General features: G+C 47.3%; 1 protein-coding gene across 2 annotated transcripts in view; it reads left to right on the plus strand.

Moving 5' to 3' along the window:
- Nucleotides 1–17,905, plus strand: part of WWC2 (WW and C2 domain containing 2) — a 147,072-nt gene that overhangs the window by 115,260 nt on the left and 13,907 nt on the right. For both annotated transcript variants that reach the window (XM_040243024.1, XM_040243025.1), the window contains 10 exons: nt 331–953; nt 3,365–3,494; nt 4,523–4,603; nt 4,696–4,782; nt 6,273–6,465; nt 7,716–7,880; nt 10,662–10,783; nt 13,169–13,367; nt 15,103–15,267; nt 17,166–17,258. In XM_040243024.1, the coding sequence (XP_040098958.1) occupies nt 331–953; nt 3,365–3,494; nt 4,523–4,603; nt 4,696–4,782; nt 6,273–6,465; nt 7,716–7,880; nt 10,662–10,783; nt 13,169–13,367; nt 15,103–15,267; nt 17,166–17,258 (1,858 nt within the window). The remainder of the gene's footprint in view (nt 1–330; nt 954–3,364; nt 3,495–4,522; nt 4,604–4,695; nt 4,783–6,272; nt 6,466–7,715; nt 7,881–10,661; nt 10,784–13,168; nt 13,368–15,102; nt 15,268–17,165; nt 17,259–17,905) is intronic.

Here is a 17,905-nt window from a genome sequence, read left to right on the forward strand (position 1 = left end):
ATCATCGAAGCTTCTTGTTTTGTTTTTGTTTTTTAGGTTTTATTTACTTATTTCTTTTGGCTGTGCTGGTTTTCCGTCCCTGCACGGGCTTTTCTCCAGCCGTGGCGAGCAGGGGCCCCTCTTTAGCTGCTGTGCTTGGGCTGCTCGTGGCAGTGGCGTCTCTTGTCGCTGAGCACAGGCTCCAGGGTGCTCGGGCGTCCGTAGCTGCAGCTCCCAGGCTCAGTAGCTGTGGTGCGCAGGCTGCGTGGCTGCTCAGCATGCGGGGTCTCTGCTGCTGAGCCGCCAGGGAAGCCGGCGTCCAGGCTCTCACTGTGCGCCTTCCTCTCCCAGCCTCTCTGCCAGCACACTGTCCGTGTCCTCCGGGAGCAGCCTGGGCTCCCTGGCCTCTAGCCGGGGGTCCCTGAACACGTCCAGCAGAGGGTCGCTCAACTCCCTCAGCTCCAGTGAGCTCTACTACACCAGCCAGGGCGACCAGCTGGACGCAGACTATCAGCACAAACTGGACTTCCTCCTGCAGGAGAAAGGCGGCTACGTGCCTTCCGGCCCCATCACCACCATCCACGAACACGAGGTGGCCAAGTCCCCCGGCCAGCCTGGCCAGAGCGGCCCTGGCGGGGCGGTGGCCGCAGCCCCAGGCCACCCCGCGCCCCTGGCCGAGGCCCCCAAGTCCGTGACGTCCCTGTCCTCGAGGTCCTCCCTGTCTTCCCTGTCCCCGCCCGGCTCCCCGTTGGTCTTGGAAGGCGCGTTCCCCATGTCTCCCCACGACGGCCCCCTCCACCAGTTCTCTGCTGACTTCGAGGACTGCGAGCTGAGCGGCCACTTTGCAGACATCAGCTTCAGAGAGCATCAGCTGCTGCTGGACCCTGACCCGGGAGGAGCGCCCCCGTCTCTGCTGGACGAGAACAAGGAGCTTGGCGAGTGTGCTCAGGAGCCACTGTTCGAGGGGCCCGCAGGTACACAGAGACCACGCTCTAAGCTGCCCCCGCCAAACCATCTTCAGGGATGAGGGGAGGTTACTTTTTCTGTGGGAGCAAGTATTGGTACACGTCTCCCTTCTCTTTCTGCTGCTTTTTTTTTCATTTTGGCTTCATTTGGGAAAGAACGTTTATTGCTATAACGTGCACAATTTTTTTTTTTTCTCATCAAATACAAATCGCCTTCCGTATTTAATAGATTTAACCGTTAAATGTCCATTCTGTCGTCTGGAACCCTGCTGTGTCCTGCAGCTGCCTGGGGACATACTTTGTGAACATTCTTCAGGCTTCCAGATAAGGGGCTGTTTCTGAAATAGTGAGGTGGGAAAGAGGACTTTTTTTTTTTTTTCAAAGTTGGCCTAAAACAGATTCAAACCAAGGCAATTAACATAGCAGCTAATTAGTACCAAGGTTCAATGTTTAGATTGCTATGGGAATTCTCTATAAATACAGTTTCTGTTTCATGCCAGACTCTCCCTTTCCACAGAGAGTTAATTTGGAGAAAGCAGTCCCAGCCTGCGGTGTCACCCTGCCACCTTCTGGCTGTAGAGATAGTTGTCATGGGGTTGAGTTCCCACTCCTGCCTGAGCTCAGAGAGGCAGAAACAGAGGGGGAGTCTACTACGCTTTAATTGCTTGCCTTTGCGAGGCCGGCGCTTTTAATACAGCAGATGTGGTTGTAAAGATCCTGGGATGGCATGCACCTTGGTTGGCAGGTGGTCACAGCTGTGGTCTGAGGAGCCCGCCCCGAACACAGTAAGAAAGAGACTCCAGCGCCCAGGGTGCAGACAGAAATGCTGGGTGGTTTGTGTGCCGCTCGCCCGGCAGGTGCCAAAGCTGCAAGTGACGTGTTGGCTGAAATAATTAGCCGCAAAGAAAAGGAGCACCGAAGCAGTGTTTACAGAATGGCTCCAGCAAAGCAGAGACCTGCTGCGGGGCCTCGCACCTGCCCCCAGAAAGGCGTGCGGTGTGTGGCACTGGGGCCCGCCACCCCCCGGAGCCAGCCCGACCTGCACTCGCATCTCGGGGCCCTCAGTTCCAGCGAGCACATTGCCCCATCTCTCAGGCTCGTTAGTTCCTCACCTGCAAGGTGGGGGCAACACGGCGTCTACCTTGTGGGGTGCTGGGACGGTTGACGCTCTCATAATGCATCAGGGGCATCAGCCATGCCTGGCGCTCGGTGTGCCGCTCACGGGAGTTAATATCACCCCTGTGACCTGGAGCAGTGCAAACTCTGCCAAACCCAGTTCCTACCACAAACCACTGACATCTACGAAGGGAAGGTAAAGCAAGAGAGAGGGAAGAGAGAAGAGTGGGTTTTGTGCCTTTCTCCTGTGCTCTGGGCCTGAAGGACCCCAGTTCCTGAGCATTTCGTCCTGTCCCTGCTGGATGGCGGAAATCAAGAATACCTCCGAAGTCCTTCCGCAGTCACTCTGTCACCGTCAAAGTCAGTTTCAGGCTGCTGTGGTTATTCCTGGGGGTAATCAATAAATCATGTCATCACCTTCACCACTCGTGAAGGAGGGGTGGGCGGAGAGAAGGTACTCCATCATCAAGGAAGATGCGTTCCCCCTGCCAGAAATAAAAAGGGAAAGGCAGCAATCAATCCAGAATTTAGAGCCTCAAGACTTAAACATCTTAACAAGATGTAAAGTCACGACTCAGAAGGGGGGCGAAATGCATACCAGTGTGGATCCCTGCTCTCTGCCGAGGATGAAAGCACGCCATAGGCTTGCAGCTTATTACACGGGAGCGCAGCTTCAGACGAGGCTGCCGGCTCTCCGCAGGATGCCCAGCCATGAATATGAGTCAGAGATAAAAGTTAAGTGGGAGTCGGTGAGGATTCAGTAACTCACAGTTTTTAATGGTATTTAGCCAGTGAGGAATTCTGTAAGTCAAAGACGTTTCCCCCTTTAACTTCTATTAGAGCAGCAGCTGGGGAGATGGAGACTGGAGAGATGTTTCTTCCATCGAGTGCCAGAAGCTGTTATAGAAACTTCTCCAACACTTGAGGGAGGCAGACAGCTTCTTACCCCCGACCGTGGCATCTGTAGTGATCACTGAGACGAGGGAGGCAGGGGACCCAGGAGAGAGTGTGCCACTGATCCCTCCCCTTAAAACATCCCGGGACGGGAACACCAGATTCTTTCCCAAATAATGACCAAAATAACGAGCATCCCAGGATTTTGTAAGTCATAGTGCCTGGAATCATCCACTTCTGTTGACTTGAATAGTAACATCCTTGATTCTCAGTGGAAATTTTATTTTGAGTTTCTCAGAACCAAACCATGTGTGTGCGTGCGTGTGTGTGTGTGTGTGTGTGTGTGTGTGTTAGACATAACTTTTCCTAAGAAGAAATCCTAATGGTTGCTGTCACTCTCCCCTCCCTAGATGTTGAAAAATCATTACCAAAAAGAAGAGGAATCCACTTGCTGGGGGAGAAGACCGCCTGTGTGTCGGCTGCAGTCTCGGATGAGTCGGTGGCCGGGGACAGCGGGGTCTACGAAGCGTTCGTGAAACAGTAAGGACCCAACCCGAGTGGCTGCTGCACACGCGTGGGTGACCGGCTGGGAGGTCCCTGCCCTCCGTCCACTCGCTGCAGCGGGAAGGGCTGTGGGCATTAAAGCAGGGGCAGACCTGAGAAGGTCAGGGGTGCCAGCAGCATCCCACTGGCAGGGAAGTGAGGAACAGGTTGATGTGCTTATCAGCTGAACCTCTTAGAGACATAAATGCGATTTTTAAAAATCTATGTATTTTTTTGTGTCAGGTGTAGGTAGCAGCACAGGGCATCTCCACTGTGGTTTGTGGGCTTCTCTAGCTTCGGCGCCCAGACTTCCATGTAGCTGCGGTGCAAGGGCGTCATTTCCCTGAGGCATGTTGATCTGAGTTCTCAGACCAGGGGTCACACCCGTGTCCCCTGCGCACTGGACCACCAGGGAAGTCCCGCAAGCTTGATTTGCTGGGCACGCCACAGCGGCTGCCCAGTGCCCGTTTGGCTCACGGAGCGTCTCATGTGTGCAGCTCTCGGGCAGCCCAGTCCGGGGTGCGGCACGTCCCGGGGAGCCGTGGGAAAGCCAGCCACCAGGCAGGCCTCCCCCTCGGAGCCCAGGTGCAGGGTCCTCCCGACGAGGGGAAGCCAGATTTGAAAGCGCAAGCTTGCACTGGGGTCAGGCCCACGGGCCAGTCCAGGAGTGCCGTTAGTTCAGGTTTTTGTTCAGAATCGATGAGGGGCAAACAGTTCCCAGGTGGCACTAGTGGTGAAGAACCCGCCTGCCAATGCAGGGAGACGTAAGAGACGTGGGCTCGATCCCTGGGTTCGATCCCTGGGTCGGGAAGATCCCTTGGAGGAGGGCACAGCAACCCCCTGCAGTGTTCTTGCCTGGAGAATCCAATGGACAGAGGAGCCTGGCGGGCTGCAGTCCATGGGGATCACAGAGAGTCAGACACCACTGAAGTGACTTAGCACGCACGCAGGCAGACAGCAATCACAGCTCCGGGTTTCCCGGTTCGCCAAACGTTCACCCGTGCCTGCCGTTGCCCCGCCCGCAGGCCCAGTGAGGCCGAGGATGTGCCGTACAGCGAGGAGGAAACCGCGATCATGGAGACGGCCCAGGTGCAGATTGGGCTGAGGTGAGGACAGCTCCGGAAGGGCGGCTTCTCACCTCCGTGCGCCAGCAAGTGGCCTGTGCCCTGCCTCATCTCATCTGCTTCTCTCTGAACAGATACGATGCAAAAAGGTCGAGTTTCATGGTGATTGTAGCACAACTCCGAAATCTGCATGCCTTCCTGATACCTCACTCTTCAAAAGTGTAAGTAAAATCGGTGGAGAACAGATTGAAGAACTTCAAATTCCTGAGAGAGAATTTTACATGTAGCAGTTCATCAGGTGAAGGCACAGGGAAAGATGCGGCAGGGCTGGTCATGCCTTCATGAGCTCTAGATAGAGACGAAGAGGGAGTGATGAGGGCTCACCCCCGCCTTTGGTTTTAAGAACGGGGCAGCGAGGTGGGGGATTAAGGGGGTGGTTCCAACACCCCAGGAGCCTGCCTCCTAGCGCTGAGGTTGGGGTCCCCATCAGTAGTGTTCAGGGATGACTGGCTGATGAGTCTATGGGTGACTTCTCCCTCCTAATTGAAGGCAAAAGGAGAAGGGGGAGACAGAGGATGAGATGGTTGGATGGCATCACCGACTCAATGGATATGAGTTTGAGCAAACTCCGGGAGATAGTGGAGGACAGGGGAGCCTGGTGTGCTGCAGTCCATGGGATCACAAGGAGTCGGACACGACTCAGCGACTGAAGGACAGCAACAGGAAGGCAGAGAAAGAGATTTCTCCTGCTATACCTCCAGCCTTAACAGCTGCGGCCCAGGGCCCACGAGGTTTTTCATGCTGAGTCCCCGTAATCAGTGTCAATACAAAACACAGAAATAATACGGCCTTCCTCAGTTCTTCACGTGAACTTATACTTTTTATGATCGGAGAAGGAAGCTCTTTAGAATATGAATTAGAAAGCCTGGAAATGGGGCCGTGGGGAGGGATTTAATGGGTATTCTGTTTCTGGGAATTTAACAGAAGATACCTCATGCTGTTTATAGGGACTGTGGGTCCTCACGTAATATGCACTCAGAAAACTCACTTGGAAGTGGTGGTAGAAGGTACTGTTTTGTCAGACTCTTCCTCTGAATTTGACAAAGCATAAAACCATTTATCATATCTGAGACTTCTGAGATGCTAGGCAGTGATTTTTTGAACTGTTAAAAATTCATTTTTCTTAAATTGTTATAACTCTACACTCCTTCGTGTTTCTTTTCCTCTGGAAGGACAAGACGTCCCATCCCTAGGGAATGACCATCAGCATTTCTTATCTAATGCACAGGATGAGTGTTCTTTGGGACACAGTCACCCATGTCTACTTGGTGTCCCCACTTTCCCAGGTCCAGATGGTGATCACTGTGGAACCGGCTGGTCGGGGGAAGGCAGGACATAAATCTGTCCGCTCCTAGGTCCTCATTCCCCTCGCTTCCCTACCGAGGGCCTTTGCTGCAGCCCCAGGGCGGCAGGAGTGGGGGGGGGGCAGGCTCGGCCTGGCATGATCCAGGATGCTGTGGGCACCGGGGTGTTAGGAACAGAGCCTCCGAGCCCTGGGTATGACGACGACGACCATGGTGGCCGCGAGCCTGGGGTTGGCAATGAAGTCGGTGTCCCCCGGTGCTTCTCCCCCGGGAGGATCGTTCCAGACACCAGCTGCGAAGCCAGGATCGTTGAACCGGTGAATCCATTTCATCCATGTTCTTTGCAGGTATTTCCGGGTTGCTCTGCTTCCCTCCTCAAGTGACGTCAGCTGTCTGTTTCGAACAAAAGTGCACCCAGCTGCGGAGTCCCTGCTGTTCGGTGACGTGTTCAGAGTGGCCGTCTCCCAGACGGCCCTGCAGCAGAAGACCCTGAGGGTGGACCTGTGCTCCGTCGGGAAACCCCGCAGGGAGGAGTGCCTGGTAGGACCTCTCGTTTCGATCCTCAGGTGACGCCACCGGCCGTGCTGAGAGCCCCTTTCCAGCGGCCGTTCCGCCAGTCCCGAAACTACTGCCTGTCTGCCCAGTGTCTCTGACACAGTCCAGCGGTGGCTTCGTTTTTTTGTCTGAAGTCTTAATTTCTGCTTTCCATTCTCTTTATTTCAGACCTTTCTGATTTTGCTTAGCAATTATGATCCTCTGTAAAAATCGAGTTCTTTATTTCTAACCTTTGGATAAAGAACTTTGGGCTCTGTTATGACCATCACTGTAGAGTATGCGTATTTATTCCCAATATGAGCCCGGTGCTGGGCACTTTACATACATTATCTCACTCATCCCCTCGACAGTCTTAGAAAAAGGGTATGATGACATTTGCAGATGAGGAACTCCTTAGAGGGGTCATGTGTTCAAGGTCACGCAGCTTGTGAATATGGATAGATATCAAAAGGACATCCCACCCCTAATTCACTGTTCAGATTTAATTTAAGCAGGACGCTGGGTAAAGTTCCCTACTTCAGCACGTTCTCCCAGCGATGGGGGTAGAGCTGGTAGGAAGACCTCAGTGTGACTGTTAAGAGCAATAGGACACTTGCACGCCAGCACAGAAGACTTCATACGTCACTGATAGCGAGTTCAGCCCACCGTTGTGTACATCATTACATCACAGCAGAGTTGCACAGGGTGCTCAGGTACAGGTGTCTAGAGGTGTGCCCAGGTGTCCAGGAAGCCATGCGGTCTCCAGCTGAAACGCATGTAGTTCAAGGGTCAGCTGTAACACCAATCAAGAAATCAACCCTGGGATTTTTTTCAAGGTCCACTTACACACAGATTTTTTTTTTTTCCTACTAAATTCGTACCATAACACTACATAATCTGTGGTTGGTTGAATCTGAGGCTGTGGAACCTTGAATACAGGGGCCAACTGTAAAGTTAGACATGGATTTTCAACGGCAGAGTGAGGAATGCTGTCGGCCCCCCTAACCCTCATGATGTTCAAAAGTCAACTGCATTTTTTTGTTTTAACATTTCTTACTTAGTCACACCTGAAAATATAAGACATCTCCAGGTTTAAAAAAAGAAATCCACCAATGCTTTGTATCATGAGTATTGCATCTTTTTTTCTCCCTAAAACAAGCTTGTCCAATAATCTTCATTATATTAGAGGGAGCAAATATGGATTGAAACATTTCATTTTCTCTCTTTCTCTTTTTTTTTCCTTTCCTTTCACACAGGCAGGAACTCAGATCAGCCTGGCAGACCTACCCTTTTCCAATGAGATTTTCACTCTGTGGTATAACTTGCTTCCTTCAAAGCAAATGCCCTGCAAGAAGAGCGAAGAGGAGACAGAGGACTCGGTATTTCCACCAAGCCAGCCACTCGTGGATTCCGTAGACTTGGTGAGTCAAGTTTTACCGAGACTTAGATCTGCAGTCCATCTGAAATTAATCTTTGTGTAGGCTTTGAGGTAGAGGTCAGGGTCTTTTTTTCTTTTTTTTTTTAATCCATGCGATAGCCAATTGACCCAGGATTATTTGTTGAAAATACATCTTTCCTTAACTGACCGCAGTGCCAACTTTTATCCTAAGTCAGATGACTTCTGCGTGTTAGCCTGTCCCTGAATTTTCTATTCTGTTCTGTTGGCTTAGCTGTCTATCTCTGTTGACAATACTAGGCTTTTTCAAAATGAAGGCTTTTAAGAATGCATCATTTAGAATGATTTTTTTCTGAGGCTGTTTATAGATAATTGCTATCAGATTAAGGAACTTTCCTTCTCTTTCTAGTTTGCTAAGGGTTTTATTATGGATGGATATTGGATTTTATCAAGCATTTTTACTGTATCTCCTAAGATGATTACATGGCTGTTTTCTTTTATTCTCTCAATGTAGTGGATTATACATTGATTGACTTTTGAATGCTAAATCTGTTTCAGATTCCTGGAATAAAGCAGACTGAATTGTATCTAATACATGTTTTTACATACATTCTATCATAAAGAATATTGAAACTTGCTTTATGGCTTAGCAGGTGTTCAGTTTTAGTATAAGTTCCCTGTACTCTTGAAAAGGATATATTTTCTGCAGGTCACCTTTGTTAGTTTTGCTTTTCAGATCTTCTGCATTTACTGATTTTTCAATTTGCTTATTTTATCACTGTTTAAAGGTACAGTAAAATCTCCAGCTTACGATTATAGATGACTATAATCTATATCTATTTAGTTCTTTTAGTCTTTGCTTTATGTATTTTGCATCCAGGTTATTAGATGAATATAAATTTAGCATCATATTGTATCTTTCTGTTCAACTGACCCTTTTATTATTATAAAATATCCCTCTATTGCTAATAACACTGTCTGATATTAATAATCATATCAGTTTTTTTGGTTAGCATTTGCATGGTTTATCTTTTATTATTCTTTTACTTTCAACCTTTCTTGGTTCCTATATTTAAAGTGTTTCCCTTGTAAGCAGTACTTAGTTGGTTTTGATGTCTTATCCAGTTTTAAAATCTTCTTTTAATTGAAATATTTATTTACACTTAATGCTATTATTGTTATATTTGGCTTTGAACCTTTCATCTTACTCTTTGTTCCCTTTTAGTCCCTTTTTTCCCCCTTCTTTTGGATTAACCAAGTATTTTTAAACTTAGATTTTTCTTTCTATCAGATCATTAGTTAGTACTACAGTCTTTTCTTTTTTGTTGTTTCCCTGATGATTATAGCATGCATCCTTGACTTATTAGAAACTGTGTTAAATTAATGCTTTTTGCTTTTTTGCAGATGGTACAAAGATTTTTAAACGCTTTTATTTCATGATTCTCTTTTCTCCTCTTGTGCAATTACTGGATATATTTTAGTTACATTTATTTTAAATCCCACAACACGTTATTATCATTGTTTTATTGATATTTATCAGCATTTATTGAGCATTTATTTAGCCTTTCTTTTCCTTTCTGCATTATTGTACTTCCAATTTGGGTCATTCTCCTTCTGCCTGGAGAATTTCCTTTAATGTTTCTTTTAGTACAGGTATGTTGGCATATTCTTTCAATTTCATTTGTGAAGGACTCTTTTTCCTGCATATTCAGAATTCTAAGTGAGCAATTATTTCTCTGGACACATTGAAAACAATGTTTTGATGTCATCCATTGATTCTGGCTTCCATTGATTCTGTTCAGCTGCTGGAGGACAGGCTAATTGTTGATTCTTAAAAAGTATTACACCTTTTTTCTTCCACTGCTTGTAAAATTTCCTCTTTTTCTTTGGTTTTCAGCAGTTTCACTCAGATGTGCTCATGTGTTTTTCTGTTTATTCTAAGTCAGTTCTCCATTGTTTCATCCGTTTTCTTGAACAGATTAATTACAAAACTTTTACTTTCTTCTCTAAGTAACTAGGTATGTGGATCACCTATGGGTCTGCTTCTTTTGCGGGTCGTTCTTCTTGGCTTTCAGTCGGTTCTGTTTCCAGCGGGGTGCTGGATGTTATGTATGGAGTGGAGAGGATCTGGCGGGTAGCTTCCTCCAGAGATGATCCAGTATCCTTCTGGAAGGCAGATGACATCATGGGCAGCTCACCTGGATCACTTGAGGGACCTGAATTCCAGTTATTCTCTCCCTAGGACCATGAGGCAACTGAAATATCTGCTTACCGTTCAGCCTCCTAGCAGCTGGTTTTACTTTCTCAGCTTCTCACTCTGCAATTATGTGGCTTAGTCGGGGCAAAGGTCTCGATAGGAATATTGTACAGAATATTGGGCCCAATTCAGAGTTTATCCTCCCAGACCCCTCATAGGCAGAGTGCCTTGTCCTCAGCTCTGTCTCATCTCTGCATCCTCCCCTCACTGCCACAGTCCGGGCGAACATAGCCCGTCGCCTGTGTGCCTCGCCACGGCATCGAGACACACCCCCCAAGAAGAAGAGTGGCATTAAATTTCCTTACAGTCTCCTCCTCCCTGGGATCTTCACCCTTGAGTCCTAACTGCCTTTGTTGCTCTTCGTTGCTTTGAAACAACTGGAGTTTTTTTGCTTTTCCTTTTATTGTATTCAGCTTTCATATTTGTTCTCAGCGAGAGAAGTCTCATACTTCATTCTCCACAACTAGAAGCCTAAGTCCCCATCTGACAAGTTTTTAAATCATTTCTGAAGTTTATGGTATTAATTGCCCTACGTTGTACCTTCTCCAGGATGCAGTGTCAGCCTTACTTGCAAGAACATCAGCTGAGCTGTTGGCCGTGGAACAAGAATTAGCACAAGAAGAAGAAGAACCGGGTCAGGAAGAAGAGCACAGAGGTCCAGATGGAGATTGGTAAAAAAGAGTTATTTCTTTCTGCTCCTGGGATCTCAAAGAGGGTGTGTTTAGTTTCTCAGAAGACACTTTGAGGGACACCTTCATGGGTTTAGATCTTGTTCTGGAATTAATAGAAAGTAACGCAGCTTCAGGAAGTGGCCCCAGGAAAAGCTGTTCCTTGGTGTTGCTGCTGCTGCTGCCGCTAAGTCGCTTCAGTCGTGTCCGACTCTGTGCGACCCCATAGACGGCAGCCCACCAGGCTCCCCTGTCCCTGGGATTCTCCAGGCAAGAACACTGGAGTGGGTTGCCATTTCCTTCTCCAACGCATGAAAGTGAAAAGTGAAAGTGAAGTTGCTCAGTCGTGTCCGACTAGTAGCGACCCCATGGACTACAGCCTACCAGGCTCTTCCATTCATGGAATTTTCCAGGCAAGAATACTGGAGTGGGTTGCCATTGCCTTCTCCATCCTTGGTGTTAGAGAGTTGAAAAAGTAATGGTGAGACCGTGGGCAAAGTTACTAACATGTGAGCAAGATTCTTTGTTCTTACCTCAGTAATTTTGACACAACTTTCTGAGCTTTTCTTGTTCGTTTGTTTAAAGTCTAAACTATTTTGAAAAACATGATAGTTTATTACAGAGTCATGGATAAATTTAAACACAGATTCTTTTTCTGTAAACTACTGGAGGTGACACTTAGGCGCTGGTAGTTCAAGACAGATTTTTAGAAAACAGCTTCTGAGTGGTTACTTTTCTGTTTGTGCCACTATTCACCTTCTTTTACTATTCCCTTCTCGTTTTTCATACCTCGATTTTTTTAAAGAAAAAAGGTTATTACAGCGTTTGTCTAGATACACATACGTATAAAGAACTGTATTTCCGAGCTTGCACTAAAAAACATTTTTCTCATATGTTTTCTCTAAAAAACATATTTTAGTGATGTCAGTTTTTTTTAGTACATATGTAAGTTCATTTGGACTAATTTTGTGTGTATTGTTATACTGTTATGTTTGAACTGCTGTCAACATATATTTGCATTTACATACATATGTAGCAGCATTTGTGTGTATGTGTGTATATACAAGAGTTTTTACAAACTTGGAGTAACAAGGTGTAAATAACAAAATTGTGGATATTTGGAAGAAGTAGCTTACTACAGCAATGTAAAAAAGTACAGAGATACCTTGTTCTTATCAAAAGTCCTTTATAGTGAATAAAAATCAGAGCACTGCAAAAAAAAAAGTAAGTATGAGAGTGATTATGAGGTTCATCGTATCTTTAAATACCTTGCTTACATAAAGTACAACTTGTTTCACACATATTTCAAAAAAATACACTTAGAGGGTCTTCCCTGGTGGTCCAGTGGCTGAGACTCCATGCTGCCAATGCAGGGAGCTTAGGTTCGACCCCTGGTCAGATAGCTAGGTCCCACACGCTGCCGCTGAAGGTCCTGCACGCTGCGACGAAGACCGAAAACCCCACGTGCCGCAACTGGAACCCGGCGCAGCCAGAAAAGTAAATATTTTTAAAACTACAGTGAGTCTGTAACCTGCGGGGATTGATGACGTGCAGTCCTCATTGCTCATTCCCCCACATTCGTTTCATGACCAAGTGTTTAACAACTAGTCTGTTCCAATTTGTCGGATGCTGTTAAAGCTTGACCTTTAGTTATCAGTGGAAAAAGTGTTCTCATACCAAGAACATGAAATTCAACAAAGAATGAGATATTCTTCCCCATCCGGAGACTCTTTGCTCTCCTGTCAGATCAGTTTATACAGAATATGAACCATATTTGTTTCCTGGAGCCTGACTTGTAGTGCCACCCAAGCCCAGGTAGTGGCTTCTGTTAAAGACAAGATCACAGACCATTCAGAGTTTTCTGTTATCCGAGTGCTAAGACTCTTCTATCCAGGGTTCCACCTTTGCTACACCGTGAGCACAGTTGATAATAGATATTTTTATTCACTCTTAGCAGAGTTGCTCTATTCTGTGGTTTCATTAATTGTGTAATAAATGAACAACTGACACCAAGTTATAGTGTAGCTAAAAATATTGACAATATTTTTAAATGGTGGGTAAAACTTCGTATGTGATGTTTTAGCATATTTAGCATAATTTAGGACTGAAGCGACTTAGCAGTAGCAGCAGCGGGAATTATGTCAAGTTTCATGAATTTCACTTTTTGGTATGAAATGATGATGATTTTACTGCAGACTGCTGGAGAGTAAGATGTTGACTTTATTTTTCATGAGCATTTTAGTAAAAGTTCCAGCCAGAAAACTGGCTTGTATCGTGATGTGTGAGTCTGTTGGTGACCCAGATGACGGGTTGACATGCCCAGGCAGCACTGATCACAGAACACATCTGGTTGATCCTGAACAGGGTTGTGTTCTGTTTCACCCATAGGTTGGCCATGCTGAGAGAGGCCTCGGATGAAACTGTGGCCGAGGAAGGGGCCGAAGTGAAATTGGCAGAGGGCAGTCGCTATGTGGAAGACGTAAGCTCATGCCCAAGTGTGCCCGAGATGAATGAGGACACAAGTAGGAAAGAAAGCAGCTGTGTCAGTGACCTTGGGAGTCAGCCCCCCGCAGGAACACCAGCCCTGGTGAGCGTGGCCGACCGTCCCCTCCTAAAGCGGTCTCCTAGAGGCACCACGGAGTCCAAGCTTGTCTCTGTGCATAATTCATGTTAGGATTTTTGTGCCAAAGCTGATCAAGATGAGTGTTTGTGGGAACAGACCACAAGAAGCATTATAAATACCTTAACATTTTCAGTTCAGTTCAGTTCCGTTCAGTCGCTCAGTCGTATCTGACTCTTTGCGACCCCATGAATCGCAGCACGCCAGGCCTCCCTGTCCATCACCATCTCCTGGAGTTCACTCAAACTCACATCCATCGAGTCGGTGATGCCATCCAGCCATCTCATCTTCTGTCGTCCCGTTTTCCTCCTGCCCCCAATCCCTCCCAACATCAGAGTCTTTTCCAATGAGTCAACTCTTCGCATGAACATTTTCAAGTGGGCTCCAAATATTCATTCTCTGCTTAAATTTCATAAAAGAAGATAAACAATGCTGTTTAGCTCTCTGTGAGTGTTCTGTGAATATTTACGTTTTCAGGATTTCCTGGAAAACTCCAGGATGCCTGCTTAATTGTTTTACATTTCATAAATGTTACGAGTCCGTTTCGGTCTCAAACGTGAGGTGAGCATGTGAAGCCTGTTTTGGTTAGATGGGATTCTCACTGAAACCAGTCCCAGAAGGGGCAGGTGACCTGATTCCATGCAGTTGCCAGGCCCGTTAACCAGGTGGTTTTGCTGGTTAGTGAGAGATGTGGGGGCTTGCCTGGTGGTGCAGTGGTAAAGAATCCGCCTGCAACTCAGGAGACGAGGGTTCGATCCTGGGTCAGGAAGAGCCCCAGGAGAAGGAAATAGCAACCCACTCCAGGATTCTTGCCTGGGTCATCCCATGGGCAGGGGAGCCTGGTGGACTACAGTCCATGGGGTCACCAAGAATCAAACACAACTTAGTGACTGAACAAAGAGACATGTTGAGAGTACCAGACTGCTATCTCCAAAGGGGGGAAGCCATTTTCAAGGTTTGAGGGTGCCAACAAATGCGGGAGTTTTAAAAATTCCAGTTAATTTCTGATTAAAAAGTGCTATACCTTGCAATGAAGTTTTTATGTAAAACTTCATGAGTACATTCAGCCCTCAGTGTCCATGGTTTCTGCATCTGTGGATTCAACAAACCATGGATCTGACTCAGCTACCCGCAGATAGTAACAGTGGTCCACGAGTGGCTGACCGCGATGATGGGGAACCCCAGATGGGGAGGCCAGCCGTGGGACCTGCGCGTCCACAGAGCTCAGTGTGCTGGAACCCCACCCCCACAGAGACCCATGATGGCTGTATATATAAATTTGTATTCTGTGCAAACCAGAGGTTTAACTAGTGTATTTCCATCTCCCTATCTTAACTACTTTTATCATTTATTCAGCAAAAAAACTAACCATAAGGTTGAATAATGTTTAATGATGAAGCACTCCCAAATCAGACTCTTTGTAGAAGCACATTTACCCCTCTGTAAACCAAGGCTTCATTGTTTTAGGCCTGACCTATTAGAGGGGGCCCCGCCATTCCATTTATGGGTGACCTTGTTGGACAAATACATTCCTACCCACTGAGGGTGACTTCCCAGAAACTAATAGAAAACCACTTTTGCATCTGGAGAAAGGCCCTGGTGCTCCCTGGGTCTCTTATAAGCTGCTCCTTCCACACTCAGGAGAGGAGCACCCCATGCTCCGGTCTCACCAGCCCTGACAGATCACTAACCTCTCTTCCAGGTTGATAAAGAGACAAACACCGACGAGGCTGGCAGTGCCAGTGTGGCCGTACGCCCCAAAGACCGCGGCAGCCTGAGTGCGCGCCAGCGCCCCTTCGTGAGGAGCAGTGTGATCGTGCGCTCGCAGACCTTCTCCCCCGGGGAGCGGAGCCAGTACGTGTGCAGGGTAAGGCTCTGCAGGGTCAGGGGCCTAGGGGTCAGGAGTCTGTGGGGTCAAGGGTCCTTGAGGTCAGGGGCCTAGGGAGTCAGGGGTCTTCGAGGTCAGGGGTCTTCGAGGTCAGGGGTCTGCGGGCTCAGGGGTCTGCAGGGTCAGGCGTCTTTGAAGTCAGGGGCCTATGGGGTCAGGGGTCTGCGGAATAAGGCTCTACGAGGTCAGGGGTATGTGGGGTCAGGGGTCGCAGGGTCAGAGGTCTGCAGGGTCAGAGGCCTATGGGGTCAGGGGTCTGCAGGGTAAGGCTCTGTGGGGTCAGGGGTCCGCGGAGTCAGGGGTCTGCGGGGTAAAGCTCTGCAGGGTCAGGGGTCTGTGGTGTCAGGGATCCGCAGGATCGGGGTCTGCAGGGTGATAGGTCAGCAGGGTCAGGTGCAGGTCATTTCTGGGGAGCTGCCACATCCACCCCCTGCCCCCAGGCGTGGCCCATCAGTGACAATAGACTGGGCCATGGGCATCTTCAAATTCGAATTAGCAAATACTAATGACTAGAAATGCCAGAAAATATACATGAACTATCACACTCCCAGTTAGTCTTTTTAGTGTGGGTTGTGGAATTTTTCCCTTTCCTTTCTTTTCCCACATTTACCATCTCTTCGTTTCTACTGCCTTTGATCTGGCAAATAACTGACCTTAAGGGCCTGGCCTCTCAGTCTGTCTGGACCCCAGTGTGTATTCAAAACCTTCAGTGATACAAGAGTTACGGTGGCTGGTATATTTCGGCAGTGTATCACGCCTGCTTCACACCACGCTGGTCCTGCCCAATTAAAAATAGTGAATTGCGTTTCAGGACAAAAATCGCCTTCATTGATGCCTCCAAACAGATTCGTAGTTCTGTGGAGAGTATTGTGTGATATATATCAGTTTATCACATTCTAGTTCCATAAGTATTTGTAATTTGTAGTAATTTAGTTTTGACGTTACAAAATGAGTTAGAAAATACTTACAAAATTCTAAATATATCCATTCAGTTCCACAAACATTTTTATTAAGCACCTGCTATTTATTAAGCATAACTTCAGATATTTGAGATTCATCCATGAACCAAAGACCTGGAGCTCTGCGCTTGCAAGGCTTTCGTTCTTGTGAGTTGAGCCAAACAATAAACAAGATGAATAACCTCTGACGTCTCTGGGTGCTATGGAAAACTGTAGAGCAAGTTAAGAAGGGTTAAGATATTGAGGATGAGGGTCGCAAATAAAGCAGGGTTGAGAACAGATGTCCCTGGAAGGTGACGTTTCAGCAAAGACCTGAAGCAGGTGAGGCAGTGGGGATGGCCCACCCGGGTGAGGGTGTCCTTGACGCTGTGACTTCACTCTGATCCTGAGCTCTGTGCCTCACACAAACTTTTCTTCTAAAGAATGGATAATGCATATTAGCTAACGATTCAAAGGATAATTTTATTTCAAAATGTATGTAATTATCTTAACACATAACTTTAACTAAAATCAAAAGGTAATTATTTAAGAAAATTAGAAAAGCATCAAACAGGGAAAAACTCATTTGAGGAGGATTTACTTAAAGAAATAAACTGTCGAGAAGGAAATAGCAACCCACTCCAGTATTCTTGCCTGGAGAATCCCATGGACAGAGGAGCCTGGCGGGCTACAGTCCATAGGGTCGCAAAGAGTCGGACACGGCTGAAGCAACTTAGCACGCACACACAGGTGATGTCACTGATCCTCAGAACACACTTTTGAGTTGCAAGGGCATAACCCTCTGTTAAAAGAGAAAAAAAAAGACAAACTAGTAACTACGTTCTCTCTGTGATCAAGCTCTCAGTTCCAGACTTCCTCTAGCACAGGGTGATGCACTGATTTCTTTCTTCCTTTTTTTTTTTAATCCTTTGTTGCCAGTTAAATCGAAGTGACAGCGACAGTTCAACACTGGCTAAAAAGTCACTGTTTGTGAGGAACTCTACCGAACGGCGAAGTCTGAGAGTCAAGAGGGTATGTAGTCCATCGGCAGCATCCCGAGGTTGCAGACCACCCTGAGTCGGGCGTGTCAGACACAGAACCCTAGGGCCTCGGGGCATCCTTGCTCTGTGCTCCTGGGCTGTGGGTTGAAGCCACTGTAATCCTGGAGACACAAACGCAGTGTCTGTTCCGGAGAAGGATGAGTTAGAGACCGCTCATTCATCGCTGGGGTGGAACCTGTGATAGCGAAGGATAGATTCGGTATGAAGCGTGGACGGAGAAAAGGCTGCTGGGAATTGGGGGCGTCTTGGCCACTGGGGGTTGGGGGAGGCCAACTCTGGAGCAGCTGTGAGGAGAGTATAACACCTGGTACCTTGTGTGAAGGGCAGTCGTCCTGGTAAAGGAGCACGTAAAAGGGACGTCCTGGTTTCAGCAGCTTGCTTAGAAGACAGATCTTTTCAGAAGACTAAGATCAATGTAGATGGAAAAGCTCAAATCAGGTTTTCCTGGGAGCCAGAGATCTCCAGATAAAAGTGCAAGGGCCACTCTGGGCGAATATTTAAATAATATGCCTGGAATGTTCAGAAATTCCTGTTCACTTACCAGCAGCTGAAACGCTAATGGAAAGTTTTCGTTTGCTCATCTTTTGTTTTGTGCTGACTTCTGAAGCTGCTTTGTAT

This window comes from Oryx dammah, unplaced genomic scaffold (assembly GCF_014754425.2).
Source record: "Oryx dammah isolate SB20612 unplaced genomic scaffold, SCBI_Odam_1.1 HiC_scaffold_7, whole genome shotgun sequence".
Classification (NCBI taxonomy): Eukaryota; Metazoa; Chordata; class Mammalia; order Artiodactyla; family Bovidae; genus Oryx; species Oryx dammah.